Raw genomic sequence first — 16,497 nt, forward strand, 5'->3', positions numbered from 1 at the left:
ATTCCTCCTCTTTGACCAAAAAAATAAATAAATAAATAAGTCAATATTTCTCCAGTGACATTTAAGAAGGAGGATTCTCTGTTTGGCCAGCACAAGTGAACAATTTATATATTTATAAAAGGAGATGGATGCAGTTCTGTTAGATATTAAAACTATCTAACTAATACTATTTGTTCACTAAGCAACAATTATAATATTTGACTTCCAAAAGCATCAAATATTTGATCAGCCAATAGGATTGTATAGGCTACTGTAAATTTTGTGTAGAACTACATAAGTCAACTATATAGCTTATATACCATGCTCTTTTAAGTTTGGTCAGCATAAGTGAGTTCTCCCAAGATGAATTGACCAAAACCAACTTCTGAGCATTTAAGCTCAAGTTTGGATCCTCTTAAGAAAAATTGCTGGATGTCAGAAACATGGCAGAGTGAGAGATGTCCTCAGATCTCTCGCCTTGAAACAACAATAAACTGAACATCTAAAACTCAACAAAAAATACCCATCTGGCACACAAGCACATCTGAGCGAGGGATCTGCGAATAAGAGCTACCACAGCCGCTCCCCTACCCTGCCCCCACTTTCTGTGACTTCTGACAACTCCAGGCTTACAGTTTCTTTGAATATATTAAATGATCAAGATTAAAAAGAAAAAGAAAAAAGAAAAATCCACATTGTTTCTATCTCTAGTCACTCTAACATCAACCCAAGTGAGAAACAAGCCTTATTTCATGTATACTCAGAGAGATAGTGAGAGGAGGTTTTCGTTTAGTTTTTCCTGTTTAGGGTGGAACCAGAGACTCAGAAATGTGATTCAAGTTGCCTTGAGCCACATACGGTTCACCTAGATTATGTGCTAAGCATCTATATCCCAGCCCTGGGCTTGCTCTGCCTTTTGCCAAGCAATCATAGATTGTTTCTACTCCAGCCACCGCTGAATGGGACACAGCACAAACAGAAGTAATCATAGATAGCAGAGTGTCAGCAGCTACAGCTATTGGCCTGGAGATGTAGGTATATGCCCTCTCCACAAGACGACTAGTAAGGACACCTCAAGTCTTGGGTGCTCAGTGAGGTATTCGCTAATAATTAAGCAGGTCTTGGGGAGAAAATAGAAGAAGGTAGCATCTTTCTGACCCAGCAGCAGTCTGGCTATGTCTCTGAGGTGTAGGAAGTGTCTCACCAACAGACAACTATGATGAAACTTAAGACCACAAAGAGGAAGCTTCCTAGGGTTATATAGCCTCTGTTTTCATCCAAGGAAATGGATTGGAAGTTTTACCCAGATGAATTCTTAAGACTGCCACCTAGCAATTTAGCCCCACCTCTGAATTATCATTCTTCCTGAGAGCTGAATCCACATAGCCAACAGTATAGAGAACAGCCTTGCTGTGGTATGAAATTGAATGTTAGCTATGCACTCAGAGGAATCTAATTTTTCTTATCTCTTCACAGAGCTGAGAGGGGATGGCCTTACTTAGGAACAGTGATATTTCTTTCATCTTGGTAAGGTAGAAGGCCAAGCACATGGGAATAGGTGCAAATAAACAGGTGAATTTGGTATTAGAAAAATAAGGCAGTCTCATCTAATGGCATCTGTTTTATCAATGAGCAAGGTCATCTGCTGAGAGAGAAGTAGAAGGAGTGTTGAAAATCTTAGAAGAGAGATATGGGATAGTTATTGAGCAGAATAGAAAAGAGAATTTACCAGGGAAAAGTAGAATTATTTGACAATGTTGAATTTGGGGAGCATAAATTTAAAAGTGATACTAGTCAGCAAAATTCTGAGATTTTTCTCCATCAATATTTAGCTGCCTATATATAGATGCAGAGAAGCTGAATTGTTGAATTTAACTAGAATTGGTTTTTTTTTCCCAAGAAAATTCAATAGAGAGAGAGGGGAGCAAGGAAATTAACAGTGTCTGCAATATGAAGGGGGCAGATGGATTATTTAAAAAGTAGAATTAAAATATAGTATGAATGGTGTAGAGGTCCTTAAGGAAGAAGCATGTTAGGATGAGAGGAAGGGTGAGAAATGTTAGGGTATGAGAAAGAAAGGCAGGGGAAGCGAGACGTCCCTAGTGAAGCATGTAGCTATATGGGGGTGGGGGAGGGCTGCTTGACAAACATCTGTGGATTGATAGTGGGGAGAGTTTTCATGCACCATTTTTTTTTTTTTTTTTGTAAAAAGGAAAACTCAGAAAGACTGAAAGAATACATTTTATATCTGAATTTTTACAAATAAAGATGGCTATTATAATGGGAAAAAAAAAAGGCAGAAGATGGGAAACAGAGAGTGAAATTTGGGACTTTTCAGAAGATTTTATCTGGACTGAATTTTTCCAGCTTTTTTTTTCTTGTCCAATCTTTTCTTTTCCTTTATTTCTTCTTTCCATCTCTCCTCCCACCAGAGAGAAAGAAGCAATGAAGTCTCTTTTCATCTCCTATCTGGGTGATTGAACTTTCTGGCTCTCTACCAATCCTCAAAATGGATCTCTGCCTCTCTTTTTCTGTCTCTTCATTCTGTAAAAGGAAAGCTGAGAGTTAGGGAAAGATGAGACCAGGAGCCCTATACCTTCTTCCTCATGGGTGTCTCATACTCTGGCAAGTGATCTCTTTGGGGAAAACATGGCCAGAGGCAGCAGCAAGCAGGTTATGAACACAGTTTCAGCTGCAACCAGAGAGAACGCAGACAAGAACTGCCAACAGGGAGAGTGTGAGGCCCTGGTGTGGAGGCAGACTTATTGGGAAGAGCTTTTTTGGGAAGGGACCCAGAGGCACTGACAAAATTAGGTGATGTTCACCCTGAGTGTCCATGTGCCATACATGAGACTTGGGGAATCAAAGAGGCCGAGGCTCACCACAGTGAAGAGAACCCCAGGATGCCCCCTCTTTGTCCGTTTTGGCCAAGATAGTCATTCATGGAGACTGGAAGCACCTCAGTAAAACTCTCTGAGTATTCCCAGGGTGGGTCAGCCCCACCTATCCAAGGGTCCTTGGAGGGAGAGGGCTATCTGAGAACTTTGATAGACAACTAGATTCCTGGCAGGGAGTGGGCCCTATACCTGGTCACCGCAACCTATCATTTGTCTCAGGAAACTGTGGAAAACTTCCACTCAAGCCTCCTTTTACAACCCTGGGGCTCTCATACACTATACCTGATGAAACCTTTATAGACTTTCCTCCCACAACTGTACATTTACATACATTGTTTCTTTTGCCCAGAATTCTGTCCCCTATTTTTTTCTCTAGAAAATTCAGATTCTTCCATCTTTTCAAGACTAGTTGAAAGGTTACGTCTTCTCTGAGGCCTTCCCTGAGACAGTTGCTCTTTTTCTTTGTTCCCCTAAAACTTAATTTATACATTCTCACTGGCCACATCCATTTATCTTTTTATACATGTGCCTGCACCATTAGACTGTGAGTGCCAAAAGGAAAGGATCACTCCTTAATTACCTTGGTATTCTTCAAATTTAGAAATTTGCTAAGTACTCTAGAAATATTTGTTGAGTGATAGTATAATGTACTCAGAGCTAGATACCGTGAGGTATACACAAAAAAGACAAAACATAAAATGCAATTTCTCCTAATAAGAAATTTATTTATTTATTAATAATTTAATGTAATATATTTAATATTTAATTATTTAATAATATTATATGTGCCACATATGAGCCATTTAACAGTGCTTACTATATTCCAGGCCCTGAATCACTGAATTAAACATACACATCCATTTACTTCTCACAATAACATGTAAGATAAGTAGTATTATTACCCCCAAATTACAGATGGGTAAAAATAGGCTCTGAGATATTAAATAATTTGCTTGAGATCTTGAAGTGACTGTCAGAGCTAAGATTTGAGTGCAGGGATTTCTGACTCTAAAATTCATGCTCTTAACCATTATACTGTGGTATCTGAGACAAGTTTTGTACGATACAGTTTATACTATCACTATTACAGAATCATATAATAAGATACAAAACCATAAGGTTCAATTTGAAAATAAAATATATAAATAAGGTTATTAATTATCTGGTACATATAATAATTGCAAAAGGAGTTAGATAACAAATACATGTGTACGATATCTGAAGTAGCCAGCAAAAATGTTGCAGAGATAGAAGCTGAGCTGAACTGGCCCTTAGAGAGTGGATTAGAAGAAGAGAACCAACATGAACATATTTCCTGTGTAAGTCCTGTATGTACATTGTCTCATCTGATCCCTCACAGCAACCTGTGTTGGAAGCTCTGTTTTCCCCATTTACCAAGGGGAAACTGAAACTCAAGGAAGTTAAAAAATTTGCCCAAATCCACACCACTAAGTGTTGAGCTGAGACTGAAACCCAGATTTCTCTTCTTCCCCATAAGGCCTCAGGTTGGTAGGTAGGGCCAAGGAGAGCATTCTGGAGGAAGGCAGCATCAGGAGCAAAGATAGTAGGCTGGAATAAGCAGGATGACTGTGAAAACGAGGAAAAAATAGGCATCTAGCTTTCTATCGTCCAAGGAGCAGAGGGTGGGACTTCCTAGGCAGCTCCGCCCACTGCAGAGGATTGCAACAGGATAGGGTGGGGGTAGGGGTTCTGGGGTTCCTGGAAGGTGACTGAAGCCCATAAAGACTGGCACTATGCCCATTGTGTGGCTAAAACTGACCCCGCCCAACATTGCTGGGGTGGGAGAGCCATGGCCTGAAGGCTAGTTCTTGGAAGTCTAGCCACTCCCCCGACACACACACACACACACACAGCCCCCCAGCACTGCTGCATCCTAGCACTGGTTCTCTCCCAGGGTCAGGCTGCCCACTGGCTTTATTTTAGTTCTGTCTCAAGCACCTCTCTACCAGAATCTGGCTTCCAGATAACTGCTCTCAGTTTCTTAAGCTCCTGAGGCACTCTGGTCTCCGGGTTTCTAAGCTTCCATCTCCTAATAATAGCTGAGTCACTTTCTTATTTTATTTTCCCAACAATTCCACTAAATAGGTATTATCATCATTATCTCCATTTTTCAGGTGAGGAAATAAAGCTCAGAAAAATTGGGTTTGCCCAAAGCCACATAACCAGTAAATGCAGGCAACTCAAACTCAGGTCTTAAGATTCAAAATCAGTTTCTTCCTCATTCTACTATATACCATGCAACCTACTTTTCTCTAGATTTAGAATTAAGCCCCAAGGGTTGTTTCTTCTAGGCTATTCTGGACTCATCTATCACCCTTTATCTGTTTAGAGTTTAGTGCCAGGCTCTGCTAGCAAGGCATAACTCTTAGATGCCAGGGTCTGGGAACCTCAGTTCTACCAAATCCTGAGAGCCTTGAAAGCAGAAAGCGCTTCTGGCCTGAGAGTGGGGTTCAGTGCCCCCTCAACTCCTGAGTCAATCCTCTAAGAATTCTTATCTGTGGAAAGGAACATCCTTAAGGATTTTTCTATCCTATTCTTACCCAAAGTAGAACACAAGAGAAAAACAGTGAATGGCTTAGAGGGTCTGGCTCCACCATCTGGGCCTCACTTTATATGCCCCCCCTTACTATAGTAAGAGGGGCCTCATTATGCCCTGATCCCAGAGCCCCTCCACAACCTTCCCCCAACCATCCGGGGTAACCGCCAGGCTCTGCTGCCTAGGATAACGCCCAGCCCTCCCCTTGCCCCCTGTGGCTGCCTCCCCTTTCCGTCTGTTGAGAGAGGAAGCCAGGGGGTGGCGGGTGCAACCCTGGAGGGCGCTGATAAAGGGCCAGCTCTGCTCCCACCCCCTGGGGCCACTGTGGTCAGACCAGCAGGCAAGCAGGCAAGGCAGCCAGCTCCCTCTGGGACCCATGGCCCTCCCCTAGTTCCACCTCTACCAGCCCTGCCCTACTCGGGAAGCTGGTTGCATAACCCAGTGCAGTGGGGTGTTTGGCAACATTGCTTGTGGCTTGACCTGATGCTAGTGGTGGTGTGCACACACTTTAGGGTGAGGGCTGGGGTGGATTGAGCAGGGGTGACAACAAGTCAGTCTTTTTGGAGTGAGTGAACAGCATGGATGGAGAATGGTATAATAGTAAAGATATGTAGCCACATTTTTCTCTAAATTCTATCTCTGCTACCTTTGCTGAAGTGGGAAAATCTTGGGGGGATAGAAAAATCTTAGATATTCTACCTTACCAAGCCATGGGCACTATTCAACCCATTCGGGCTCCTAATCCCCCATAACATCAAACAAAGGGGACTTAAGGTCAAAGGGTGTTGCCTCTGGGCATGAGGAATCTGAGAGAAGGGGGCTAAAGGAACCATTCTCACCCCAAGAGCTGTAAAGGGTGGCTGGAGGCAGGACACAGCCTGGGAAATGCAGTAGTGGTTTTTTTATAGAACCTCTTTTTATAGGAAAGGAGTTGGGATGAGGTGGGAGAGACAACTCTGCCTGGCTAGTTGCCTAAGTGAAGGCCGCCTGTTCACTTAGCTCAGCCTACATGATTATGTCTGTCCCCCTTATACGTAGTAAACTGCTTCAAACAGTTCTATGAATACCTATTGCTTACAGGATAAAATACAACCTCTCTACTTTGACTTTCAAGACACTTTATAATCTAGGCCCTTTCATTCTTCACAGTCCAACTCAATTGCCACCCCTTCTATGAAGCCTTCTCTGAATTTCACTAGGCAGAAATTCAGCTTCATAGCACTTTATATAGACCTTTATTAGTGTAATTGATTCCCTGACTAGACTATGAATGAGGACATAGACTATGTCTTATTCACTTTTGTGTTTCCAAAGTATAAAACATAGTTGACACTCAATAGATATTTGTTGAATGAATGAATGAATGAATGAATGAATGACAAGGATTGTGTTATCCATAGTTGTATCTGTAATGCCACAAACAGTGTCCTGAACTGGTAGTTTTCATTCAATAAATGTTTGTTGACTAGCTGTAACCTGATATCATTATTTAATCAGCTATGAGTGTGACTATCGCCACCCCTCATTCCCTCTGAAATGGCCAAATAAGTATACAAGTAAGAGGGCTATATTTGAAGGTGCATGTTTGTGACCCAGATTCGTGTGACCCAGATGATGACTCTCATCATCAAGAGATTCTAAACCCATATGTAACATGCAATAAAGTCATGGGTCACCTCTTGTTTATAGAGATCACGCATGTAGAATCATAATCTCCTGGGATAGGGATGAAATTCAAAACATTTAACCATGGGTTTAGCATGGGCTTTGATTGATCCCATACACACACAGACTGCGGGGAGGTGGTAAAGAGGTGGTGTTACATTGCCTCTTGAGTTGCTTAGTTATGTTGCTGGGTTGTGGGGGATCCTGAGAGAGAACTGGGGTGGTTGATGTATTGGTGTCGTTGTGGGGAACACCTGGCGGACCCCCAGCAGCTATTCTTTATCAACTAGGACAGAATATTTTCAATCCTATCAGAGAATGCTGCCTTGGAGCGGCATCTGCCTCCTCAGTCTTTAACTGTTTCCAATTTAACTTGAACACTGTAAGAATTAAAAATAGAGAAGTGTAAGCTGCAGCTGTAAGGACTGAAGCTAGACATAGGAAGGACTTTCCTTAGTGCTAAAAGGCATGACAAGCTAGGAGGAAGCCAGACTTTTTTTTTTTTTTTTAGTCTTGAGAGAGATCTGTTTGGCCTGGGCCTTGGGTTGTGTGTTGGAGGGATGAACGAACGACTTTTGGGGGTACTTCGTTGGCCTGACACAAAGCTGCTGTGGTGCTGGAGGATAGACCTGTTATTCCACACATATGTCCTGGCCCGTCCAGGATACGTGGCTGCCATGTGGCTGAGGTGCCTTGCCTGGAAGAAATGAGGACAGAGGGCACCTGGGGTCCCCTTTAAGAGAGGTGAATAATGTCCTTGCTGGTCGCCCCCCCAACTCCCCTCACCTACTGACAACAAACCTGGCCAAGAAAGAGGCCTTTGTCCTAGGACATCTGAGGCTGCAGGGGGAGGGGAGAAGGCTACAGGTGAAAGGACACATCAAAGCAGCCGGCTGCCCCTCCTCCCCAAAATAGCTCCTTTACCTCTTCCCCAGAACCCAGGCTTTCCTTAAGTAAAAGCAGTGTCCTAAATGCCCACCTACCTACACAGCTGGGACACTAGACACCTGGTCCTTTTCTTCAGCTGCCCTTCACCACCTTGCTATGACTCAGTTTCCCTGTTCCTAGGAGAGTCAAGAGGGCAGAGGGAAGGCGGTGACAGCTTGTATAAAGTTTAGAGGTCACTTTGGAGTGGACCATCACTTTGGAATTCATCATCTGCATGGGAGAAACACAGACCCGACTGGACTCCTGGGCTCAAAAGGAGGGCTGGGAGAGGCTTGGAGCCATGTGTGCCCCCGCTGGCCGGGAGCAGAGTGGGGGCGGGGTGTGGGCAGAAACCACACCGGGCTCAAGTTTCCTCTCTTGGCCAGAAGGGGCAGGAGGAGAGGAGGGCCACGGAGAAAGGGGAGGGTTGGAGGAAGGACGGAGAACTCAGGCCGAGAGCTTCAGAGAGGAGGCTAGTGCACCGCCCCAGAGGTCTCAGTGCTCAGCCTGAACTTCCACACTCAGCCATCAGCCATGGCCTGGGGGCGGGGCATGGCCTTTCCCGGTTCTCAGAGGTAGCAGGGATCCTCACCCAGGAGGTGTCAGCCCAGGCCCGGCCTCCCCAGAGACAGCACCCGGAGCCTCATCTCTCTCCACACCCTGCTTGGACCCTGCCACAGGTGCCTGAGGGGTGGGGTGGAAGGGAGATTCCAGTGGGATCCAAGCTGGGGAGGTGGAGGAGGCAGAGGGAGAAAATAGCCAACTTTCCACATATTCCTAGGAGATCTCAGACCTTCCCAGGCTGCCCCTGGTTTAGGAATTTGACATCTTTGGGAACTCTTCTGGGAGAAGACCTAGTTGGCTTCTGAAGAGCTCCGGGAGTCTTGGGGGTGAAAGGTTGTGGGTGGGGATCGGACAGTGGTTCCCTGAGGGGATGGGGAGTGACCCTGAGTAACCCTTCAGCAGGCTGGCTGCTCTGGGGAAGCCAGTAGACTTTTAGGTATATAGTACTATCCTTTCTCCTCTCCATTCCATCATGCTGCCCTGTCCAGCCAGCTGGGAAGGTTCAGAGAAGCTGAGGAATTGGTGACACTGGATGTCTGGATCACTGAGAAGTATTGTTGCAACAGGATGGGATGGTGTGGGTAGGGGTAGCTGAGTTCTTGCTTTCCTTTGCCCCTTCTCTTCTCTGGGCAGTAGAGATCAGCTGGAACTAGAAGGGAGGGGAAGGCATCCCATCTCCAGTGTAGTTCCTTCCAACTAGAGATCATGGCAGCAGGGAGGGTTGGGGCTGGAAAGCAGTGGAAGAAAATAGGGGTGGGGGCTGGGACTTTCTAGTCATTAGCCCCCAAAGAACTGGAGTTTGGGGTCTAGGGAACCGAGTAACAGAAAGGCAGAAACTTGTCCCTCTCTCCCTTGTTCCCATATACCTGTTTGAGTTATGTATGCACCCAGGAGGTTGAATCTCACTTTGGTCAAATTAATCTCTCTCTCCCCCTTTCCTCCATTCCCTTTGTTTCTCTCACCTCTGTGTTTCTCTTCCTCTTTGGGGATTCTTCCAAATCTTTCTAAATAGGTTGCTAAGTTGCCACTGCCACTCTACACCCCAGGTTTCACTGATCTCTCGCTATCCTTTCATTGCCTCTGTTGACACCTGGGAAGGTGGAGTTGTGTAATGAGCCTCAGAACAGGGGTCCCAGGGGCATGCACCCTCCCTCTTTGTCAAGGTGGTTAGAGCCCTGGGCTAGCAGTTGAAGCCAAATGCCTTCCTGTCCCCAGCATCCCTCCCCAAATAGTCCTCATCCTGTATCTTTAAGCATAAAGCCCCATGTTATTCTGTGAGTACTCAGGGATTGTGATAAGCTCTTTTTGAGTAGGCCCATCGGGATGAAAGCAAAGAAGGTAGATTATAGAGGTGGCTCCAGTCCTACCTGATGCACAATGATGGGGAGTAAGATGGCTGTGTGACCGCAAAGTGTGGCCTAAACTGGAAAGTGGGAACTGATTATTATAAAAGAAAGGGGACACAGGGAGGCCCGTTATACTATCTCAGTATCTCTCTAGTTTCTGCACCCTCTGTGATGCTCTTTTTGATCAAATTCGGACTATGCCCTCCTCCCTGATCTGTACTACTGGCTGCCAGTCCTCAGAAAGGTAGGCTCCTAAGACCCCAGAGGGGCTTTGCATGTTATATAGACCATTGACCCATCCCTGAATGTCGAGGGAAAAATATACTCCTCCCCTTTGGCCTGGTGCAAACTTGCCAGTGTATTCAAAAGCTGGTTGGAGCTGATCCAGAGGTCCTTTTCAACTCCTCCTTCCTCAACATCTTGCCTCCCCTCTGCTCCCATTCTGGATTCTCATTTCCCTTTCCTACAGTGAGGGGGAGGTTGAGCTTCTGGTCTTTATGAAAAGAGGCTGATATCTAGTCACAGAGACTGGGGCAGCCAAGAACTCAGGCTTGACTAGGTCAAGTGTTTGAAGCTAGGAGAAGCCTGGAGATCACTTACTGGGCTCCTTTCTGTCACTGTTTTTTCCCCCCATAAATTTAGTCTAGTATTTCTACTAGTCTAGAGAAATACTAGTCTAGTATTTCTCAAGGTGGAGTGGGCCTCTGGCACTTGTTAAAATGCTGATAGCTATGTACCTGCATCTGTGAATTCAATTCAGTAGGTCTGGGATGGTGTTCAGGATTCTGTGTCCTGGGCAAATGTGCTACACAATAAAGTTTGTGACTGCCCGAGCTAGACACAATCTACTGTCCCTCGCAAGGAGGTACTTCAGTCCTGTCTCCATTAAGTGGCAAAGACTGAATGTAAAGCGATTTGCCAAGGGTCATGCACCTGGAAGACCAGAAAACATGGTATTCTGCCTCCTAGGGCAGGATCTTTGTACTACACCTAAGAGTCAGATCCAGGAAGATATGAGAGACAGAGGGTGGGGGTAGGTGTGTGTGTGTGAAGGACTGTGAGGCAAGAGTCATTGCCCCTGCCCCCTAAACCCCTTCTCCATTCACTTTGCCTTTGGGCAATTTCCTCCAGAACCTGGGTGGGGGAGGGTGGGGTTCCGGTGTTGAAATGGCATCCTGGACAGACATAAACACCCCACCCACTCTGCCCATTGGCCAAGAGCCTGTGCCTATACCAACTCTCAGCTCTGGGGATGGCACTAGAACAAGAGGGTAGGAGCAGAGCCTAGGAGAAATCCTTGTTCAAAAGGATAATTTGCAATTATCACTAATTTTGTGGTAAGTCAAAGAATAGACTCCATGTTAAATGGCTGTGATAGGCCATCCTTGTGGTGATCTAAAGTCATGCAATTTGAGGTCATTCAGTCTTAATCTCTGTTTTTCTGTAAGTTTTCCTCACCCCTAGCCTGTCTGCCTTTCCTTACATGGCAAGAGTTGGGTATAGCTTTGGCCCTGAGATCAGGGGGTCCCTGCCAAATCTACTTGACATCTCTTGCCAAAGCCAGAGAGAAAAGATATAGGGAGAGAAGGGTGTCAGGGAATGGGGAGATAGGATGAGGAGAGAGGCTGACAGAGAGGAGAAGATGAAGGCAGGGGTGAGGTTTTACAGAGAAAGTTGAACTGTCTGAACAGAAAGGGACCTCCAAGTTCAACTTGTCCAACTCCCTGGTTTTACAAATGAGGAAACAGAGGATCAAAGAAGTGTGATGACTTGCCCAACATCACACTGCTGCTTTGTGGCAAACCTTCGGCTAGATTCCAGATCAAAAGAAAAGGGTCTGAAGAGGAATATATATTCAAGACTCTAAAGAGATATTTCCCAGAAGAGGAGAATAGAGATTGAGATTCCACAGAAAGAACCGATAATGTAGACTACCAATAGAGGCTTGGAGTATGGATGAGAAGGTGCCTGGAAGGCTATATATAAGCCAATAGAGGTTCTAGGCCTGACTCTGCTATTTACCAGCTTGGGTCTCAATTTCTGAATGGACCTTATAGGATCTTTGTGAAAATGAACCTCATAAACTAATGCTTGTAAAACACCAGCACAGTTCTTGACAAGCTTAATAAGTCTTTGTTACAGTTGTTATATTACCTTTGAAGAGGAAAGATCCTTGGCTGTGTAGGTTGGAGTTTGGCCAAGATGACCCTGCGGGGACACAAGGCAGAGGTCTAGTGTCTCCAGAGACCATTCCTCCTTTGCTGCCTGCTGCTGATAAACCTCTTATCTGGCCCAGGCAGGGGAGCCCAGGGCCAGGATAGGAGAAGAGGGCAAGGCTGCTATCAGCCACCAGGCCTGGGCCATATCTCAGAGAAGGGGAGGGGCCGTCTGCTTGACTCTTTCCACAACACACTCCTTGGGATGCCCAAGCACGCATTCTCATCTTGGGAAGAAAAGGCTAAGATCCTAAAACTGAAAACAGAAGAGGAAAGTAGAGTAATCACTGATGTTGTCCCAGAAAATGAGGGGAGAACCTCTCCCTCCCCAGAAGATGTGACTTCTGCCCCAGCCAGTGATATAGTTTTGGGGAGAAAGAAGTAGGGGAAAGAGAAGGCATCTTGTCTGAAAACAAGGTAAAGGTCTACTGTGTTCCCAAAGGAACTAACTACGGCCATAGCATGTGAAGTAGAGATAGCACTGCAGAGAAAGCCTTTCTAGCTTAAGAAGGTGGTTGATGAGTCCAGCATGAGTGGGAAGGGATAAGGTCTCTTCTCTCAGGTGAGGTTGAAAGGGGCCTCTTCATGGAGGCAGGACGAAATTGCTGACCCCTAGCAAGAGAGGCCCTAACCCCTATTTCTCCTTTGACACAGGTTGCTGGGGCCATTTGGGCTTTGGGGGACCCTGGACCAGGCCCTGGCCCAGTAGGATGCCCCCGTGTCCTCCCCAGCAGAGCAGGAACAGGGTGACACAGTTGCCCACTCCAGAGCTGGGCGAGATGGAACTGACTTGGCAAGAGATCATGTCCATCACTGAGTTGCAGGTGAGTAGGATTGGGGGCAGGGGAAGGGAAGAGCTGAGAAGTAGGGAGTCTAACAGAGTCTGAGGCAGGGGGCAGGAGCAAGGAGGGCTCAGGGTCTCAAGTTGGAAATGTTCCGGGCACTGGAAAAGGAAGGGCCAGAGTTGGAGGGAGATCTGCTTGGAAGAGGAGAACATTAAGGGGAGAGAGGGTGTGGAAGAGCAGTGGATAGGAGCGGTGGGGAAGGGAGGATCTGCTTGGAGGTATAAACTCTCTCAGCAGCTACTCTACTCACATCTCTCTACTCTACCTCCTGCCCTGCCTTCTTTTTCTCACCGTTTCCCCTTCTGACCTCCCTCTCTTCCAATCCTGCCCATCTTCTTCCTTCATTCCCTTCCCCACTACCCTCAGCTGCCGGGCCCCTTTCCCTCAGGTAGTTGAGCACTAGTTCAGGGGCCTCAGGAAGGGGGGCGGTCAGACTATGCTGGGGTCTTCTCCTGCTAGTTGTACAAAGGGGTGTCTGTTGGCCTAACAATGATGCCTTTGTCCCCAGCTGAGTTGGAGCAGAGTGGCTCCCCAACGTGGGTTGGAGGCCCTGTTTCTAGCATGTTCTCTCCTCTCTGCACCTGGGCAGAGACAGAGGGACTGCAAAGTAGAGGGTAGAGCTTGTGCAGGCTCCCCAAGGCCCCTTAACCCCCTAGCTGTGCCTGTCTCCTTTCTCTTCTCTGCTGCCATGCCTGGGCCCTCAGGATCTGCCCTAAGCCCTGCTTCCACACAGCAGCTCCCTCTGCTGGGCACCCAAAGCATGACCAGGCTCTGAACTTGCCCCTTGGACCCTAGACAACCGCAGCTGGTAAGGGTTCTGAGGGGTCATCTTGAATAAAACTCCTATTCTTCCTGAAGGAAATAAAGAAACATGAGCCACTTCAACCTAGTAAGAACTTGTTCTGAGGAGGAGGCGATTCCATAATTGTTGTCACGTTAGTCCTTTCCGAAGTCTGACCTCAGTGGCTCCATTCCTGTTTAAACTGCCTTCTTTGAATAGCTGCATCACAACTTTACAAGAAGCTTTCAGTGATTTTTAGCATCATTCCGTTCCCTTGTTACTATATCACTTGGTCTTTTAGAAGGACCCAGGTCGGTCCTGAGACAGAGCTGGTTCTCTTCCTCAGCCTGTATCCAGTGCTCTTTATGTCTTTTCTTGCAGGGCCTTAATGCTCCAAGTGAGCCATCATTTGAGCCCCCAGCACCAGCCCCATACCCTGGGCCCCCTCAACCCCCAACTTATTGTCCCTGCTCAATCCACCCAGATGCCAGCTTTCCCCTTCCTCCACCACCTTATGAGCTCCCAGTACCTTCATCTCATGTCCAAGACTCCCCATATTCCTATGGCAACGTGGCCATACCAGTCTCTAAGCCACTGACCCTCTCGGGTCTGCTCAGTGAGCCCCTTCCAGACCCCTTAGCCCTTCTGGACATTGGGCTGCCATCAGGGCCACCCAAGCCCCAAGAAGACCCAGAATCTGACTCAGGATTATCCCTCAACTATAGTGACGCTGAATCTCTTGAGTTAGAGGGCACAGAAGCTGGTCGGCGGCGCAATGAGTATGTAGAGATGTACCCGGTGGAGTACCCCTATTCTCTTATGCCCAACTCCTTGGCCCACCCCAACTATGCTTTGCCACCAGCAGAGACCCCTTTAGCCTTAGAGCCCTCCTTGGGTCCTGTGCGGGCCAAGTCCACTGCACGGGGAGAGGCAGGGAGTAGGGACGAGCGTAGGGCCCTAGCCATGAAGATCCCGTTCCCTACGGACAAGATTGTCAACTTGCCGGTAGATGACTTTAATGAGCTATTGGCACGGTATCCGCTGACGGAGAGCCAGCTGGCACTAGTCCGGGACATTCGACGGCGGGGCAAGAATAAGGTGGCTGCTCAGAACTGTCGCAAGAGAAAGCTGGAGACCATTGTGCAGCTGGAACGGGAATTGGAGCGACTGGGCAGTGAGCGAGAGCGGCTTCTCCGGGCCCGAGGGGAGGCAGACCGGACCCTGGAGGTCATGCGCCAACAGCTGACTGAGCTATACCGTGACATTTTCCAGCATCTGCGGGATGAAGCTGGCAACAACTACTCCCCTGAAGAGTATGCACTGCAACAGGCTGCTGATGGAGCCATCTTCCTGGTGCCCCGGGGGACCAAGGTGGAGGCCACAGACTGAGCTGGTCCAAAGGGGTGGGGCCGGTGATGGAGATTTCCTTCATTCCCTTCTGATAAAGGTACTTCCCAACCCTGAGGCTCAAAAGGGGACAACAGTGGGAAACCTGGCATTTGGAAGGTCCAAGCTGTGTTAAGTGAGGCTTGCTTGCCTTGAAGCAAGTATGTGAGGAGAGGGCTGGAATCTCCTGTGATTCAGCTTCCCAGGTCTCCAACCTCTACTTCTTGTTTGAGCTTTGGTTTATAAAGCATTCTACAGAAATAGCCTTCCATTGTGTCTTCCTTCTCCAGGGACGGTGATGTGGCTGTGCTCTCCCCAGAGTTCATTGCTTGGTGGGGAGGGAATCCTGCCAAGCTCATTTCTCCTACAGCTCTGTGTAACAGTGGTACACACAAAATTTGGGCTCCGGCAGTGTGGAAATCTAACATTTTCATCTTCCTTTTCAGAGCCAGGGGCCATGAATGATCTGGGGAACCTCACTCTCTCTGGTGGGCTCCTATTTATGGAGTTGGGGTTGCTGCCAAAGCTGGCTAGATCCTCTGGTGCAAGGTCCCTGAAGTTTAAGGTTCTCAATCTTTGGAACATGGAAAAGCCTAGAATGCTCATGGGCTTTTTCTATTCCCCCCTATGCCCACTTCTATTGGATTCCCTTGGCCTGGGGCCTGATGTGCCAGAGCCCTCAGAAGACCCATTGAGCAGCTCTTGATTAGAATGAATTTGATTGGACGCCAAAGTTTCAGGGGATTTCATACCCAGGTCTGGGTAAATCCTGCTCCACAGTGGAGTACAATATGCATTTCCGTTAAATTTTCTAACTCCCTACCTGTCTGTTAGACACTATACAATTCTTGCTTTGGGCCTTCCCGTGCTCTTAGATCCTTGAAGATCTAGGGCATTTAAAAGTTGTAGTTCTTAAGTCTTTTATTAGGTTCACTCCCTTTAAGCAACTTTCTCCCCACTTCCATATATAATTCTTACCCCTGTAGCTCCGTTTTTTGAAGCTTCAGATAGCTGGCCAATACATACTTGTTCACCAAAGATGAGATCCACTATGCCCCTCTAGAATTTCACAACAGATATAAACCTAGATCCACTTGGAAAGTCAGCTCAGTGGTGGCTCTAGCTTTTCTAATTTTTCTTTCACCAGGAGTGCTAGAAAAAGGTTATGACCAAGTTAACTAGGTCAAGATTTGTTCCTGCAGAGCCAGTTTCTCTTGGATTTCAGTAAATGATGGTGCCCATGGAATAAACTTAAAATATAGCAATACACAGTATTAGAATCAGTTCCAACAATCCACCCTGAGTGCCAACCTGTGGTTAAAGCATTTATATAA

The 16,497-nt window shown here is 46.8% G+C and overlaps 1 protein-coding gene across 2 annotated transcripts; it reads left to right on the plus strand.

Annotated features, from left to right (window-relative positions):
• The first annotated feature begins 8,405 nt into the window (after positions 1 to 8,405).
• NFE2 (nuclear factor, erythroid 2) lies at positions 8,406 to 15,970 on the plus strand. 2 transcript variants are annotated; one of them, XM_011375757.2, is made up of 3 exons: positions 8,406 to 8,705; positions 12,806 to 12,975; positions 14,159 to 15,970. In XM_011375757.2, exons 2-3 carry the CDS (start codon positions 12,862 to 12,864, stop codon positions 15,164 to 15,166), a joined length of 1,122 nt encoding a protein of 373 aa, XP_011374059.1. In that variant the 5' UTR covers positions 8,406 to 8,705; positions 12,806 to 12,861; the 3' UTR covers positions 15,167 to 15,970. The 2 variants fall into 2 exon arrangements, with proteins under 2 accessions (XP_011374059.1, XP_011374060.1); XM_011375758.2 differs by lacking the exon at positions 8,406 to 8,705 and adding an exon at positions 12,046 to 12,568.
• The last annotated feature ends 527 nt before the right edge of the window (positions 15,971 to 16,497 follow it).

This window comes from Pteropus vampyrus, unplaced genomic scaffold (genome assembly GCF_000151845.1).
Source record: "Pteropus vampyrus isolate Shadow unplaced genomic scaffold, Pvam_2.0 Scaffold276, whole genome shotgun sequence".
Lineage (NCBI taxonomy): Eukaryota > Metazoa > Chordata > Mammalia > Chiroptera > Pteropodidae > Pteropus > Pteropus vampyrus.

Bases quoted from the DNA above. Each gene is read 5' to 3' on its own strand.
- NFE2 (XM_011375757.2), top strand. From the start codon at position 12,862: ATGCCCCCGTGTCCTCCCCAGCAGAGCAGGAACAGGGTGACACAGTTG. The intron at 12,976-14,158 runs GTGAGTAGGATT...CTTTTCTTGCAG, and splicing joins TGTCCATCACTGAGTTGCAG to GGCCTTAATGCTCCAAGTGA.